Source organism: Rutilus rutilus, assembly GCF_951802725.1.
Source record: "Rutilus rutilus genome assembly, chromosome: 12".
NCBI lineage: Eukaryota > Metazoa > Chordata > Actinopteri > Cypriniformes > Leuciscidae > Rutilus > Rutilus rutilus.
This window is the reverse complement of record NC_140217.1, coordinates 3,619,182-3,636,894: the sequence shown is the minus strand read 5'-3', so window position 1 is coordinate 3,636,894 and position 17,713 is coordinate 3,619,182. Positions and strand designations below refer to the sequence as shown.

The following is a 17,713-nucleotide window of genomic DNA, read 5'->3' as shown; positions in this document are numbered from 1 at the left end:
TTGTTCATCATATCGGTACTGGCCATAATTATAGATTTTTCATTATTATAGATATGATTAGGTACTGATATTTGTAATTAATAGATAATGTTTGCCTATTTTTACAAATCAGACAGTAAACTCTATTTCTATGGCAGGTTTAAAAAGGTACTAAATGCAGACAAGTTGTAATTATAAATCACCTGTTCGCTATTATGTGAGAAAAGCACCATGATTATTGTGCACTTTAAATTTTACTCACATATTAGCTTCTAAAAAAGTGTGTTTTATGTCCTGCCCCCCGGTGGAGAAGTGTATTATGGGAGCTCTCTGAATGAACTCTCGGTGACCTGTTAAACCGAACCACACTCACTCAGAGAGCAGAAATGTCTGAACACATTTGCAGAGCTCTGCTGCGCTCACACGTTATCTGTGGTGGGTCGCATCACACGCACATGAAAGTATAAACCGCTTATTGCAAACCACTTTGTTACACTTTTTTTATTATATATATATATATATTTACGTTATCAGCAGTATTTCTGACCAATGGATTTCATCAGACCATTTTAAAATGATTTGTGGAAGTGAAAAATTTAGGCTTATTTAATTTGCAAAATATTCAGTTGAGAAAAATAATAAACTTATGTAGTAATAAATAATAATAATAATAATAAAAACTTGCTTTAAGATTTATGTAAATACCCATATTTCTGGGCAATGGATTTCAAAAGCTCATTTAAAATGATTTGTGAAAGCGAAGAATTATTTCTTTAGAAAAAGAAAAGTGTGTAATATATATATATATATATATACATACACACTGAATATTTTGCAAAAGAAATAAGCCTCTATTTAAAGAAAGTATTTTGCAAAATATTCCGTTAATAAAAATAATAATACATAATTTCAGTTTTTATTAATAATAATTACAATAATAATTCAAAATAAAACCTGTGATTATTCTTTAATATTTAATTTTTTACATTTTATGATTCACAAGTCATTGTACCCCTGTGTAACATTTGTTCACAAAGGCTTAAAATAAATAAATATACATTTAAATCATATTTAAACGTTTTGGTATGATTCTGCAGTGTATAAACTGTTCTGTTGTTTAAATTAGGGAACATTTGACAGATTTATAATGTCATTTCTAACCCTAAATCTACAGCAGTGCTTCTCTGACACGAGACCATCTCTATGAATCAAAGCACTGGGAATGTGTCCGTCTGTCAGTCTGTCCCGGCGGGATCAGATTGAGTGTACCTTGAAGTGGTGCTCGATGTTGCTGTCGGTGTATTTGGGGATGTGGAGGAAGATGAGGAGGTTCTGGCGGAGGTAGTGAGCCACGGCCTGGACCCACGGCACACAGTACTGAGGCAGACAGAACTCCATCACTTCCGTCGCCGGAGAGCCGGGAGGCTGAATGAACTGAGACAAAGAAGAAAGAGTGGAACTGAAGAAATGAATCACATCCACAGTCTATTATCCAGCCATTAAATCTCAGACGACATGCCAGCTGACCGCCCACAGACGGAAACTGACCCTCTGATGTATGAGAGAAACAGAGACCGCACCTTCGGCAGCTTTTCGGTGATACTTCAAAAAAATCTTCAATAAAAAACTTGCTCTGAGATGAATCAATATATTACAAGCTTTGATTCAAAGCAAAAAGTAATTTAAAAAAATCAGAAAAGAGCAAAAAGGCTTCAGAAGAGTTTTATTCTATGATACTTTTATGCCATTTTTTCACAAATATCTGTCTCTGCATAGAGAAGGTAAATACCATTTGCTTAAAGTTAAAAAAAAAAGTCATCCCTTAAAACTCATCTTTGATCACCAAAATGACATATTTAAAAATGTTTTACTTGAAAAAAAATTCTTAATGCCTTAAAATAGCTTGAATGTAACTCGACACCCTTGCCTCATTTAGTATGCGCAGTTCTATGAATATGCAAATTAGCCCTGCCTCCAGTCACTCGCAGCAACTCAGAGATCCACTCGTTGACGATCACACGTTGATCTGATTGGTTATAAGGTAGTTTGTGACGTCAGAAACACCAGCGATTTCAAACCGTGTTTATTAATATTACTATAATAGTATATAAATATAGGAATATAAATACAATAATATAAATAAAGAACAACTGAAGAAAAGTCATGGGAATTCATTGGTGTGAAGACGAGGAACCATAACCCAGCGATTTCAAACCGTGTTTTTGAGACTGTCTTTGGTTCACTGCAGTTTTAAAGGATAATTCCGGTATTTAACACTTTGAGTCTATTTTGTAGTTTGTTTTGGATGAACAAGAGTGGTGGACAAAGAAATTTTGACAATGGTTCCTGTCTCGACTTTTTGACTATTTTAGAATTGCCCATGACTGCTTTAGAATGGGAGTCCATGGCCATGCACAAACATGTCCTTTAAACAACCCTTAACGTTCGTTTTCAAAACTGTGCAACTCACCGAGTGGTTAGTGGTGTTCGTTGATGATTAAAAACAAATATATCGGCGCAATGTATGATTTCAATCTGTTTATTTTTCTATAGTGGAACTATTTTTTCAGATACCTCACAACCGCGTATAAACTTCCGCTCGATGTTTGAGTCTGAAGCGTCTTTTCCGTTCCCGGTAGCGCATTAATATCAACGAGCAATGAGTTCTCCAACAGAAATCAATGGGGTTTTACAAAATGCCAAATAAAACACGACAGAAACTGTATTTCGCTACTCTACTTGTTTTGGAACATCAACGAACACCACTAACGACTCGGTGAGTTGCACAGTTTTGAAAACGAACGTTAAGGGTTGTTTTAAGGACATGTTTGTGCATGGCCATGGACTCCCATTCTAAAATAGTCAAAAAGTCGAGACAGGAACCATTGTCAAAATTTCTTTGTCCACCACTCTTGTTCATCCAAAACAAACTACAAAATAGACTCAAAGTGTTAAATACCGGAATTATCCTTTAAGGAGAAAATACTCAGCAATGGTGTTGACTTATGAATTTGTACATGGCTTGTCTTAAAGCATATTAAAAGCCGTATATACAACATTAAAAGCTTGATTTTGACCACAGGGGGACTTTAATCTGTTCTGCACCAGCCTGTGGTTAAGAACAAGTCAGACACAGAAAAAAAGAGGGTTGAAAAGAGAGACGGAGAAAGAGAGATCACCTCCACATCTGCAGGCGTCAGTTTACAGTTCCTGACCAGCATGACTGTAATAATGTCCAGCGTGGCCTCGTCCAGACGCTTCCTCAATACCTTCACCAATTCATCAGTGATCTCTGGACCTGTACATCACAAAACATAACATCTCACTATGATATATGTCATATTATGCAAGTAAAATTGTTCACAGATTGGAAGCCATTTCATATTGACTTTCGATTTATAAATTAAGCCTCGCTAGCAGGTGCCGATATCCCTCAGAGCTGCTCGCTAAAGCAAGAAAAGTCCCAGTAAATTACAAATACGCATTTAAAATTAATCTGACAGACTGGAAATGATTTGTATGGTTACACTTTGGGAGTGAAGTAAAACATTTACAGGAATGAAATGACTCATGGGCATAATAACAGCAGGACGGGTGCGAAGGCCAACAGCGCCTCCTGTCAGATGCTGACGCCACTGCATGTGTTGGAGAGTCCTGAGAGTTTGACTTGGCTGAAAATCAATGCTGTTTCTCTGTACTTAAAAGGTGTTTTTTTTTTTACTTTACTAATTCTTTGCTGTATGCTCAACTTCCTCCAGATAAAAGTTTGGGCACACTTGACTGAATTTATATTTTATATTTTATAAAGTATTCAGACCCCCTTACATTTTTCACTCTTTGTTATATTGCAGCCATTTGCTAAAATCATTTAAGTTCATTTTTTTCCTCATTATTGTACACACAGCACCCCACATTAACAGAAAAACACAGAATTGTTGACATTTTTGCACATTTATTAAAAAAGAAAAACTGAAATATCACATGGTTCTAAGTATTCAGACCCTTTGCTGTGACACTCATATATTTAACTCATCATCCTTGAGATGGTTCTACACCTTCATTTGAGTCCAGCTGCGTTTGATTATACTGATTGGACTTGATTAGGAAAGCCACACACCTGTCTATATAAGACCTTACAGCTCACAGTGCATGTCAGAGCAAATGAGAATCATGAGGTCAAAGGAACTGCCTGAAGAGCTCAGAGACAGAATTGTGGCAAGGCACAGATCTGGCCAAGGTTACAAAAAAAATTCTGCTGCACTTAAGGTTCCTAAGAGCACAGTGGCCTCCATAATCCTTAAATGGAAGACGTTTGGGACGACCAGAACCCTTCCTAGAGCTGGCCGTCCGGCCAAACTGAGCTATCGGGGGAGAAGAGCCTTGGTGAGAGAGGTAAAGAAGAACCCAAAGATCACTGTGGCTGAGCTCCAGAGATGCAGTCGGGAGATGGGAGAAAGTTGTAGTAAGTCAACCATCACTGCAGCCATCCACCAGTCGGGGATTTATGGCAGAGTGGCCAGACGGAAGCCTCTCCTTAGTGCAAGACACATGAAAGCACACCTGAAGGACTCCAAGATGGTGATAAATAAGATTCTCTGGTCTGATGAGACCAAGATAGAACTTTTTGGCCTTAATTCTAAGCGGTATGTGTGGAGAAAACCAGGCACTGCTCATCACCTGTCCAATACAGTCTCAACAGTGAAGCATGGTGGTGGCAGCATCATGCTGTGGGGGTGTTTTTCAGCTGCAGGGACAGGACGACTGGTTGCAATCGAGGAAAAGATGAATGCGGCCAAGTACAGGGATATCCTGGACGAAAACCTTCTCCAGAGTGCTCTGGACCTCAGACTGGGCTGAAGGTTCACCTTCCAACAAGACAATGACCCTAAGCACACAGCTAAAATAACGAAGGAGTGGCTTCACAACAACTCCGTGACTGTTCTTGAATGGCCCAGCCAGAGCCCTGACTTAAACCCAATTGAGCATCTCTGGAGAGACCTGAAAATGGCTGTCCACCAACGTTTACCATCCAACCTGACAGAACCGGAGAGGATCTGCAAGGAGGAATGGCAGAGGATACCCAAATCCAGGTGTGAAAAACTTGTTGCATCTTTCCCAAAAAGACTCATGGCTGTATTAGATCAAAAGGGTGCTTCTACTAAATACATAGGTAAATACATATAAATAGGTTTGAGGTCTTTAAGATTTTTTTATGTTTCAGAAAGAGGTGTCATTTGCTCACCAAGGCCGCATTTATTTGATCAAAAATACATTTAAAACTAGCCTGGCTAACATCAGACCTCTTCTCATTGAGACGTGGTCTGGGAACCACATGTTCATTTTCTCGTATTTGAGGCGTGGTTTACGAATGGCCAGAGCCGTTTATTGGGCGCTACGAATGTCTATCAAATGCGCCTGTACGTAGCTCATAGCCAATCGTTTCAATTATATCGTTGTATGACGTATGTAGAGCGACAGAAATTCGACGAGGAAGAAGACGAAATAAACTTGCGTTCTAAACTACTTAAGGCTGCATCGAAAGGTAACTTCGCGTCTGCTGCCATGTTGGATCCATAGATATAAACAAACTGCTTCGGTGTGTCACATAGACGTCGTCATCGTCTTGCTGCTCCCTCCCCGTTCTGTGATTGGTCCCCTTGCTGAGGCGAAAATCTGGTCCATGGTATCCAGACTGCCTAGCAGTGTGAATAAAATTGCGCTGCGCTCAAGGCAGCATGGGGAAACCCAGGCTAATTTAAAACAGTAATATTGTAAAATATTATTACTATAAAAAAGTATATATTTTCTATTGTAATATATGTTCAAATGTATTCCTGTGATCAAATCTGAATTTTCAGCATCATTACTCCAGTCTTCAGTGTCACATGATCCTTCAGAAATCATTCTAATATGATGATTTGCTGCTCAAGAAACATTTCTGATTATTATCAATGTTGAAAACAGGTGAGCTGCTTCATATTTTTGTGGAAACTGTGATTACATTTTTTTTCAGGATTCTTTGATGAATAAAAAGTTTAACAGAACAGCATTTATTTGAAGTAGAAACTTTTGATCAATTTAATGCATCCTTGCTGAATAAAAGTAGCTATATAACAAATATATATAGATATATACACTTACTGACCCCATATTTTTGAGTGGTATTGTGTGTAATACATACACACATTATACAAAGTCTCTCACATTAGGATTTTACCCTTTTTGTTGTTGCAAATTTTTTACAATACTTTTTGTAACGTTTCAGTCACTGCATAATTCTTATACTTCATTATTAAGTTAATAATTTTTCTGTTATTCTAAAATGTGCAAAATAGTCATAATAAAGAACTAATAAATATTTGCTCCTCAAAATTTAGATAAAGGCAGTTGTCATACATGACTCTTTCTTGTTAAACCATTTCAACTGCTAAAAACACATCTCAGGTATTGCTGCACTATTCTACTGAGTTGTGTTCTTTCTAGTTGGTATATGAATGCAAGAATATTTAGTCTGGTTTGAGAAGGCGTGTTGCCTGTAGTCGTGTAATATCCCTAAGAGAAACAACACACTTCATTGCATCTTGTGTTTCATGTCACTGTTTTCACACATTTATCTGTCCCTCTCTCTCACCTGCAGTCCCCACACCATGCACCAGCAGCAAAATGTGTTTGTCCACCAGCCCAACCGGCCTTGAGCCTTCCAGAGACGAGCGTGATCCCTATGAACACAAGATACATGCTATAACATACCTACATCACATCAGGCACATGAGAGCACGGTCTACGCCAGTTTTCCAGGCAATAAACACATAATTACTCAGATCTTCTATTGCTTATCTCATCAGAATGAGCCTCATAAATGGCGTAAACACAAGGACAGGTCAGTGCTTTGCAAGTAGTATGTAAATCATTCACTCCGGAAGGGGATCGGAGCCCTAATGGCTCCGGAGGGCTCTGGTTTCCTAAAGCGTAATGAGAAGTGACAGTATGTGAATGTTACCGTGAGGTCCTCGGAGCCCAGCGGCTCCTGGCTGCGGGCCAGACCGACAGAGCGTGTGTGCATGTTTCCATCCAAATCACTGTACTTCCCTGCCTGAGACGTCTCGGAGAGTCTGTGGAGACAAGACAGGTGGGACGAGAAGGTCAAGATCATGAAAAGAATTAAAGAAAATTCTAGCGATCATTTAGGCCCCGTTTTGGTCGATCGGATCACAAGTAGACGAGGGAGACACATTCCCGTTTACACCTGGTGTTTTAAATGTATGTTTTTTTTTCAGATCTTTCGATTTAATGGACAAAATAAGGCTGCACAATTTACATATGAACGCCCGGAGACGACAGAAAAACACACGGAGAGCATCAGCCTCCATCTGTGCTCTGACAGCCAGTGTGTGTTAGAAGTCAGGAACGTAAGAGAACATTGTGCTTGGTAAGTTTTTCATCTTCAAACCAAACTTGGGTCTTCATCCGACAAAGTTTAAATCCCGTCTGGCTAGAGCTCTTCCCATAATGTTCACACATTAGTTCAGTAGACGGAGAGTAGACGGTCTTTTGTGGCTGTTTGAACACATTCGACCACATGAGCGTTTACACTATGAAAGCAATCCGGTCTAACGTGTTTTTGACTCCCTCTGAAGGTGGTTTAAAGTGGACAAGCTAATCTTGTTTTAGACTCTGTTTACACCTGTATTTAGCGTCGTCCACTTGTGATCCGATCGACCAAAACACATCTTAATTCCAGGTGTACACAGGTGTAATCTTACAGTAGATTATAGTGAGACTGAAAGAGAGAAGCCACATGTGGAGCAGTTGTAGAGATATTTTACAGTGGCAGACAGATATATCAGCACATTTTCTGCTTTTAATTATTTTTTAAATAAATAATGTGAATCAGCCATGGACATTTAGGGAAGTTAGCTGGAAATGTCAGCTTCACAAACTACAAGCAACTACAAACACTACAGTTCACCAACTAAAAGGATCTAATTGCATTCAGGCTATTTAAGGGAACAATATATTTTTTTAATGAGATTTATTTGGTAATCAGAGCTGGATTTATCTGGCACAAAACAATGAGGACTGCAATTAGGGTGATACATCTACAAATAAAAGAATCAGAAAACAAACTATAGAAAACAGATACACTACTGATCAAAAGTTTGGGGTTAGTAACTTATTATATAGTTGTTTTTTTTTAAAGAAATAAATTCAGCAAGGATGCATTAAATTGAGCAAAAGTGACAGTAAAGAGATTTCCGTTTCAAATAAATGCTGTTCTTTTGCTATTCTTGTACTTTTCAACACCAAAGAATCCTGAAAAAAATCTATCACAGTTTCCACAAAAATATGAACTTTAGTTAGAGTTTTGATGCTGAAAAATCGGCTTTGATCACAGGAATAAATTACATTTTAAAACAAATTAAAATGGAAAAAACTCAAAACATTTGCTGTATTTTTGATGAAATAAATGCAGATTTGGTGAGCATAAGAGACTTCTTTCAAAAACCATTTTTGAACGGTTGAGCAAGTTGCAACATCAACATTCACATACATGCATTTGGATGACGTTTACTATGTTCTCCAGATATCAACATCATCCACTGAAAAACTCAGTCACTAATATGGAGACATTGTGAGCTTCAGACTCACCGGAGGTAGAACACAGATTTGGTGGTGCGCTCCTGATAGACAAACATGTTTTTGCGGTTGACCACACAAAAGGCGTTTAGAACGGAGCGCAGAGCCTGCATAGCTGAGAGAATCAGAGAGAAGAAGAATATCATCGTAGGGTACAAGCACACCAGTTTTTACATGGTAAAAATGTGTCCACCTGATTGGTCCACTGAGGTGTCACTCACCCCGGGACACGCCCATGTTGGGCCCCATTTTGAGCCGTGGGTGAATATAAATAACGGTGCTCCAGACCACGTCACAGGCGAAGTAACCCGGTATGAACTGCATAGTGGCGGCGAGGTAGTCCCGCGGCTGATAGCTCTCATCGGCGTTGTAGTCTGGGCCGGAAAAAAGGTGCAATTATGGGGATGAGACTTTCATCTTAACAATTTCATAACAAAAGAGAGATTAGCAGGATTATCTGAACTCAACAGGCCCGCAGAGCACCTCAAGTTGTACAATACAAATGAAGCATTTGAGCGTTCATCTCTGTGGTCGACCGGATCCAATTCATTTACACAGTCTGAGGCAGAACAACAGGCCATATTAGGACATTAGCGCAGTAATTCATGCTAAACAGCAGATATAAAATTGTAGTCAATGAGGCGAGTTCTCAGACTCGCACTGCTGTCTCATTATCACTACCCTTGAATTGACCTTCCCGACAGGCTTTTTTTTTTTTAAGTATATGTGTTTGTTTGTATTCGTGTAAATCGTGCTCAATTTCACAGCGGCATCATCCGGCGCTATTAACTTTCTTCTGCATCTCAAGAGAGCAACAATATCGACAGATTTAATTTAAACAAAGCCATACGCATGGTATGGGGATGCACGATTAAATGAAATTTAATTGGCTTTGTGCGATTATTGCTTTGTGGTTGCCATTTAATTAAATAAATTACGTTTCAGAGTTTGGGTCGGTTCTAATGTGCATTTGGGAATGCAACATGTGCCAACCATCTTCCCAAACCTGTAATAACAAGCGCTCATAAACCGGCTGTTGTCAACAAAAGAAAAGACTTTAAGGTCTCTCTGCTGTTTTCAGCCAAAATAAAAGCTTGATGTTTCAAAATGAAGAAATCCAGGCATATATATGGATCCGGAGCAGGGTTTGGAGCAACATTTAGCCTCATAATTGAGGTTTTTATAGATTAAGAAATTTGGAATCATCATTTTCTAATAGATTAAACATGCGCAAGTGATTCAAATTAATTGTTTGACCACATCAGAGAGGCTGTGGACTCCTGCTCTGGTATGTACAGTATATGGCCATGGCTTGTAGAAAGAGTGTGTGCCTGTCATCCGGCTGGGTTTTGTACCATCAGAGTTGGTCATCCTGGGCCGGTAGAGCGACTCGTTCTTCCAGATGTCCTCTTCACTCTCAGCAACCAGGAGAGAATGGCACACGTGACTATCATGCAGGTCTTGTAGTAGGAGGCGCTGTGGAGAAAGCCAATGAGAGGTTAAAGAGCAACAAAGGGGAAAACAGTGGAAGAGGATCTGGTGTGATGAACCAGAGATAGTGGGACTTTCTCACTAAGTGAGCAGTTATTGGCTAGAATAAGCTGCAAAGTGGACCATGCTGACAGTGAAAAGGCTAGGCTGTTCTTTACCTGGTTGACTATTCGGCACATTTCTCCAATCCTCCTCACCACCAGCTGATGAAGACGCAGGTATTCTGGAATCTCTTCCTCTTCCTCCTCTTTCGCTCTGTTAAAACTCCTGCCAACACAATGTTCAAAATTCACAAGATTCAAACAGTACAAAGTGTCTCAGCAGGAAAAATGCTAAACTCAGTTTTGTTTGCACGTCTGGGGAAAACTTAAGTTTGCATCTTAAGCACTACAAACAGATATTCTGCTCATTTGTATGCTTCACATATTTACAACACAACTGAACACTCATTATAAGCTGAAAACTTACAAGGACAACAAAAACTTGTGTTTTTTTGGGCAGTTTAAACAAATAGGCACTGAAAACCTTTCCATAAATTACAGAAAATAATTGCTTTGATATTGTTTGATACTTTTTTTATTACAACAGCTTGCATAACAGCATTGAAGTCAACATAAAATATTTTAAATGAAAGGATATTATTTACATACTATTTATATATATATATATATATATATATATATATATATATATATATATAGTATGTAAATAATACTATTACATGTAAATAATGTAAATGTAAATAATATCCTTTATTATCCTATAAACATTATTTATATATATATATATAATTTATTTCTTAAAATAAAATTATTTATAAATAAGTTAAAATATTTTTTAATTAATGAATAATTATTAAATAATCAATCCTTTATCATTTATATAAAACATTTTATTTATTTATTTTTTTTAGAAAAGAAACTACATACTCCTCAACAAGCCACAATCATTCATGTTCATTCAACAAACTATGACACTGTGCTGCTGTTTAATAAGTGGAAAACACCAAGTATGAGCAATAATAATAATAGTGATGCTTGCTTAGAAAATCACTTCATGTTGTTTCATATAAAAATCAAGTGTCAAACCATCTTTCTTAAATTGTGATTTGAACAAAGTCTACCAGCCGATTCTTTTACTTGCTGATCTTTGCTTGCATTTGGTGCTTTCTGAATGTGAATTTCGTAAGCTGCGTGCCGAGCAGTACCTGGCGTGGGAGAAAACCTCCACTCTGTCCTGATGAATTCTGATGATGAGCCAGAAATCAGGCATGAGCGGCGTCTGTCTCTCCTGCTCGTTCATCGTGGGTCCTTCACACTCAGAATCACTGCTGCCGCCATCATAACCTGAGACACAAACAGCAGAGAGGAGAAGGACCATGAGGAATGATGAGTGTGAGTGTGACCATGTTGTCTGTTGTGTGAAGTCTCACCTAGCATGTCTGAGTCCAGGCTTCCCTGACTGGAGACGACGCTCTGAACTCGACTGGGCCGCAGTTTCCCACTGCCTGAAAGCAACAGCAATCAAAGCCTTTATTAACTTTACTTTTAGAATCTAACTAAACAACCAGGGGCCTCGTTTATAAGACCTGCGCAAATAAAATTAATACTATTCTTACCTTCTCCTAATTGTTTAGATTTTAAGAATGCACATTAGCTTGAATGAAAATGCCATTTCACTCTCTGATAGCAGGTGGATCTTATGGAAATATAGCAGTTAAACCTGTTAAACCCTTTATACAACATATCTTTTTTATATGTTTATCCACCCGATGAAAGAAAATGCGGCATGTGGCGCTTATGAAAAAGCTGAAATATAAGGATTACCCTGGTAAACCCTATATACAATGCAGCTGTGCTTTTTAGAAATGCAAAGAGTTTGCAGGCATGATATAAACACCATAAGGTAAACATTGTCATAATTCATCAACAGTAGATTAATAAGCAATCCCTCAACATAAATAAAACAGCACCGCATTTTTGCTTTGAAACGTCCACAGCGCTCACATATAAATCAGAGCCTTTTAAAGTTTAATCATCACACTAAGCCATATCATGATTCTTGTTTTTCTGTCATCAAATTTAAAACCTCTTGAAATGATAATTAAGACTTTTCCAATAACATTTAAGATATTTAAGACTTAAAGTCCCCCTGTAGTCAATCAATTTATCCCTTAAAACTCATCTTTGATCACCAAAATGACATTTAAACGTTTTTTTCATTGCCTTTAAATATCTTGAATGTAACTCGACACCCTCGCCTCATTTAGTATGCGTGGTTCTATGAATATGCAAATGAGCCTCCACTCACTCACTCAGCTCAGAGATCCACTCGTTGACGATCACACGTTGATCTGATTGGTTACAAGGAAGTGTGTGACGTCACGATTTCAAACTGTGTTTTTGAGACTGTGTTTTTGAGACAGGTTTAAGGAGTAAATACTCAGCAATGGTGTCGACTTATGAATTTACACATGGTTTGTCTTAAAGAATATTAAAAACACCACATAGAAATATAAACAACATTAAAAGCTTGATTTTCACCACAGAGGGACTTTAAGGACCTGCAGGGACAGTGATTTAGGATCATTCTATGCACGTCTTTATAAATAAGGCCGCATGATCTCAGAAAACATTTCTGAGGTTAGTTCTTTGGCATGTCCAGTGACACTCACTGTGTGTGGCGGACTGCACGGACTCGGCCAGGCTGGCAGCGGAGGGTGTTTTGGGAGGGGACATGTGATCAGAGGAGCGTTCTGTGCTGCTGCCGGTCTGCAGGTGAGCAGTCTGAGGGCGAGTCTCCTCGGCATCGGCCTGTTTGACCTGCCCGGGGTCAGAGGTCTCGGAGAGAGACTCGCTGGCTGAGTCAACAGCTGAAGGCCGAATGTCCCCGTCATCCCTCGCCTGATGCTGCGCCGTGACTCCACACTCGACCTGCTGCGGGAAAACACATCAATCACTATCCAGATGATGAGATAAGACAACATTATATTTATAATATAACATGGCTCTTTGGGATACTTGAATGTGAACGGTCAATCACTGCCTTCTATCATCATATATTTCAGTATAATGATGCTAAACTTTTTAGCTAACCTTTATCTCAGGCAACTGATTTGATGCTAGTTTCATGTCACACTTTTTCTTCTGACATAATTAAATTATTTGCAATGGTAATGCTGTGATTTTGTTTCGAATAGTGTTGCCAAAAATATCGATATTTCAATACGTTTCGATACTGAAATATCTGAAACCGTTCCATTACTTGGTATTGATACACCGATACCAGCTGAACGTTCTTGCTCTCTCTTCTCTTCGGCAGCAAATTGACACACACCTGCTTCCTGTCACACTCGTCTCATTCGCTCTGGTTGAATAGTGCTTGTATTGCCCGACTTGCCGAGTATTTAGGGAAATGCCGTACGAACGAACGTAACTAGTTGAGAGAACGCATGTTGTGTAACGGTATATTGGATCCGTGCATAAACTCTTAAAGTGACAGCAGCCTAATAAACCTCAGAGACAGAGGGAAAAAAACACTCGATACTCTTGACTGAATAATTTTTGTAACTTTAATTGTAAGCATTAATCTGTATTTAATTTTTACAATGAAATTGTACATTAATGTAATTTGATTACTTTCATTTCTGTAGTATTTCATACCTGAATACTGTTCGACCCACCTGAAAAACTTAAAGCCATGTTTATTTACCGTAATTTGTCCCTTTATTCTATTGTATTTATTTGTGCTATCATTTACCATTTGTTCTTATTGTATTACTGTTTATTAAATGTGGTTCATTTAAGCTGTTTGTAAATGTAGTTCAACGATTCAATTAAAGCCTCCCTATGCCATGTGCAAGCTATTGCAACACATTTACCCAAATTATCAAAAAGTTATGAGATAACAACAAATCTGTATGGCAGTTTTCCCTGTGGTATCGAAAATGGTATCGAATATCGATATTTTTCAGGGTATCGTATCGAAATTGGAAATTCCAGTATCGTGACAACACTAGTTTGGAATTATTTTAATTTGCAAAATAGAGCAAAACCAAACAATATTGACAATAGTCTGTCTAAAATCTAAGTTAAAATGAACTTCTTGTTCAGCGAACTTTTGTATAAAATCAACATCACATTTGCAGTAGCGCGGAAAACAGCACTCTTGCTCGTGTGATATGTTCTAAATATTAAAATCAAGATACAGGGCTGCTTTTTTTTTATTTATTTTTTTAGTATCTGTGATTTTAGGTGCATTTTGATTCATTTTGGTGACATTTACCCCCGTTATTTAAACATTTTCTTATTTGCATGAGTTACTCTTAAAATGATAGCTTTGTCATTAAACAAAAGGAATGCATTTCTTCAGGCATGGTTGAAAGGTTTTTAATAATCACCTCAGCGTCCATATCCTTTTTCTTTTGCTCTCCTTCTTTGTCCGATGTAGAGACGTTTGCTGATGCTTTGGCACCATCCTCCACCTCAGGACACAGGCTGGCTTGCTTGGATGTTGTTTCTGTGCCCGTTGAGTACTGAGCGGTGGCGTTAGACAGCTGTCTTGCAGCCTGGAGCCGGTGAGACCGCTGCCGACTCAGTGAGACGTAGTGGAAGTTGTATTGCTCTGCATTTAGCAGGTAACCAGGAAACGATAACCTCTTGAACTCCTGCGGCGAGGAAGCAGAGATGTGTTATTAAACAGCAGTGCAGAACATAATCTCGTTCTTGACCTTTCCCGGGAAGTCTTATCACCAATAATAGAGGTCATCGCATTAGTTCAAACCTCTTGAAACTTTTCCAGTGACTGCTCGGGACCGAATACGAACTGCAGGGGAACGACCTCACAGTGGCACTGCGGGCGGCCGCTGGAACGACACACGTGCTCGGAAACTTTCTGCAGGGTGGAGGAACTGATGACGGAAGAGTGGCGTAGAGCAGAGACGATCTCATCCTCCAAGAGCCAACGGATCTGAAAGAGACAGGGTTATTACCGTAAACTAAACTAAATTAAACTCATTGACTAAAACTTAAAGATAATTGTGACTTTCTATTTCACAATTCTGACTTTTTCTCACAATTGTGAGATTACATCATGCAATTCTGACTTTCTGACACAGAACTGCGATACATAAACTGGCAATTACGAGTTATAAAGTCAGAATTGCGAGATATAAACACTAATTATTAAAGTTCAATTCTAAGGGAGACTTTTTTTTCTCAGATCTGCAGGTTTATATCTCACAATTCTGACTTTTTAGCATCTCAATTGTGACTTTATCATGCAAAAAAGTCAGAATTGCAAGATGTAAACTAAATAAAATAAAAAAAGATTATCCATGGGGAAACAAGCTTATATGCAATAATATACAATATCCAAGCAATATCCGATATCTCAAACTAAAACTGAAATTAAAATGTAAACAAATATGCAAGCTTGTTTCCGACACTGATATATATACATGTATATATGAAATAAAGATAGGGTATATAGCAACTTATATAGCAACTTGGCGATGGCAACTCAATAATAAATAAATAAATAAATAAATATAGTAAGTAAGTAAGTAAGTAAATAAATAAATAAATAAATAAATAAATATATTATATATATATATATATATATATATATATTCAGAAAAAGACAGATCCTCCTCCTGCAATAATAAACGGTACTGAACTTTCATGCATATTTCATATACTGTGCTTGCAAGAGTTTAACTTTCATTACTGGTTCAATGATGAATAATTGTTTGAGATAATAAAAATATTTGTAAATAATATCACTATCATTTTTCATTTTCATTTAAATCTTTGCATTCTCACCTCGTCCATGGTGGCTAAAACAGCCATTTTGTGTGGAATAGGAAGTTTGGACAGGGGATCTCCAGACATACTGCAGAAGATGACAAAATGAGACAAAATAAAGAGTTAATGCTCAAGATGTTTGGCAACAGATGATGTCTGTTGACCTCTAAACGCTGACCTTTCCACACCAACCCCGCGCAGGCCGTCCAGGTTCCCCATGAGCTCCTCGTCAGAGCGATATGATGAGGGCTGTCCGGGGGAGCGGTTCAGAGACACACTGCTCTCAGACGTGTACCTGCACGCACAGAGAACCATCACGATCGCTCTAGCTGAAGCCATGCTGTTCATCTTTCATAAATCTAGGACAGATCACAATCACTGACCGGTTGTGGCGGAAGTCGGGGGCCATGACCTCGATCTCCAGAGGTAACGTGAGCACAAAGATATCAAGAGTGACTGACAACTCGTTCAGATCCACCGACTGAAGATTCTCAGCGTTTTCAAGACAGGTTATGACTTCACCTGCAAAACATAGATGTATATTCACTAATATTATTAAAAACACATGACCCAGATTAACACTAATCAGAGGGATAAAAACTGAGATTAAAAAAACCCTCAAAATACTGGTGCTCTTCTTCACACCAATGAATTCCCATGACTTTTCTTGAGTTGTTCTTTATTTATATTATTGTATTTATATTCCTATATTTATATACTATTATAGCAATATTAATAAACACGGTTTGAAATCGCTGGTGTTTCTGACGTCACAAACTACCTTGTAACCAATCAGATCAACGTGTGATCGTTAACCAATGGATCTCTGAGCTGAGTGAGTGTGTGGAGGCGGGGCTCATTTGCATATTCATAGAACCGCGCATACTAAATGAGGCAAGGGTGTCGAGTTACATTCAAGATATTTTAAGGCATGAAGAGTTTTTTCCAAGGAAAAAACACTTAAATATGTCATTTTGTTGATCAAAGATGAGTTTTAAGGGATAAAATAATTGACTACAGGGGGACTTAATAAAGTCATATGATGAACTTGTATATTCCTTTCTTTTTCAAACCATATTTCATGCCAACCCTGTTACATTGTAAATGTATAGAGTACAAAAAATAATGCATGATATTTTTATTTTTAATAGACTTGCAAATTGGCTAATATTCCAATTTAAATAATTTGCAAATATAATGCATGTTTTATTGTAAGAGTGCTTCCTTATACTGTACATTAAACAGATAAATGTTTTTAATTAGACTTTAAATGTCTGTAAGGGTAGGAAACAGGTTAAGTCGACGGCAGAAAGCTCAGCAGTGTGTTGAGTGTCTCACCCAGACAGGTTGGCAGTGTTTGCGTGGGCATGGAGCCATGGCAGCTCTTCATGTTGACGGAGCAGGTGAGGTGAACAAACAGAGGCGGCATCTCCGGCTGCGGACCCTCCGCCTCCAGCAGAGAGTCTCCGTCCAGAATACTGAAGGAATCATCGTCCTGGTTGACCGTGTTGGAGTCAGATGGAGATACGCCTTCACCTCCTTCCTCTTCTCCTGCCTCCGCTTTGCCATTCCCAGATTCCTGATACTCCACCTCCAGATCCGTGTCACTCTCCGTCACGATGCAGCAGCCGGACACGTTCTCTGTGCATATGCAAAGGATTAATACAAGGAACATGTTATCATATATTTCTAGTTTACGAACAAGTGCAAAAAACTGCTCATATAACTTTACAAATAACATGAAATCAAAATGGACTCAGTTAAAGTCCTTATTAAATGTTTTAGTCTTGCTGTGAATGATT

At 38.3% G+C, this 17,713-nt stretch overlaps 1 protein-coding gene across 18 annotated transcripts in view; it reads right to left on the bottom strand.

Moving 5' to 3' along the window:
• Positions 1 to 17,713, bottom strand: part of szt2 (SZT2 subunit of KICSTOR complex) — a 115,090-nt gene that overhangs the window by 61,389 nt on the left and 35,988 nt on the right. For 14 of the 18 annotated variants that reach the window (XM_084425166.1, XM_084425182.1, XM_084425176.1 and 11 more), the window contains exons 32-48: positions 17,250 to 17,552; positions 16,295 to 16,433; positions 16,090 to 16,206; positions 15,930 to 15,999; positions 14,890 to 15,075; positions 14,507 to 14,773; positions 12,782 to 13,043; positions 11,540 to 11,614; positions 11,315 to 11,453; positions 10,266 to 10,374; positions 9,972 to 10,092; positions 8,838 to 8,990; positions 8,629 to 8,731; positions 6,980 to 7,091; positions 6,611 to 6,698; positions 3,159 to 3,277; positions 1,249 to 1,413 (exon numbers count right to left, since the gene is read on the bottom strand). In XM_084425166.1, the coding sequence (XP_084281292.1) occupies positions 1,249 to 1,413; positions 3,159 to 3,277; positions 6,611 to 6,698; positions 6,980 to 7,091; positions 8,629 to 8,731; positions 8,838 to 8,990; positions 9,972 to 10,092; positions 10,266 to 10,374; positions 11,315 to 11,453; positions 11,540 to 11,614; positions 12,782 to 13,043; positions 14,507 to 14,773; positions 14,890 to 15,075; positions 15,930 to 15,999; positions 16,090 to 16,206; positions 16,295 to 16,433; positions 17,250 to 17,552 (2,528 nt within the window). The remainder of the gene's footprint in view (positions 1 to 1,248; positions 1,414 to 3,158; positions 3,278 to 6,610; positions 6,699 to 6,979; positions 7,092 to 8,628; positions 8,732 to 8,837; positions 8,991 to 9,971; positions 10,093 to 10,265; positions 10,375 to 11,314; positions 11,454 to 11,539; positions 11,615 to 12,781; positions 13,044 to 14,506; positions 14,774 to 14,889; positions 15,076 to 15,929; positions 16,000 to 16,089; positions 16,207 to 16,294; positions 16,434 to 17,249; positions 17,553 to 17,713) is intronic. The other 4 variants (XM_084425177.1, XM_084425168.1, XM_084425170.1 and 1 more) reach the window with 1 other exon arrangement.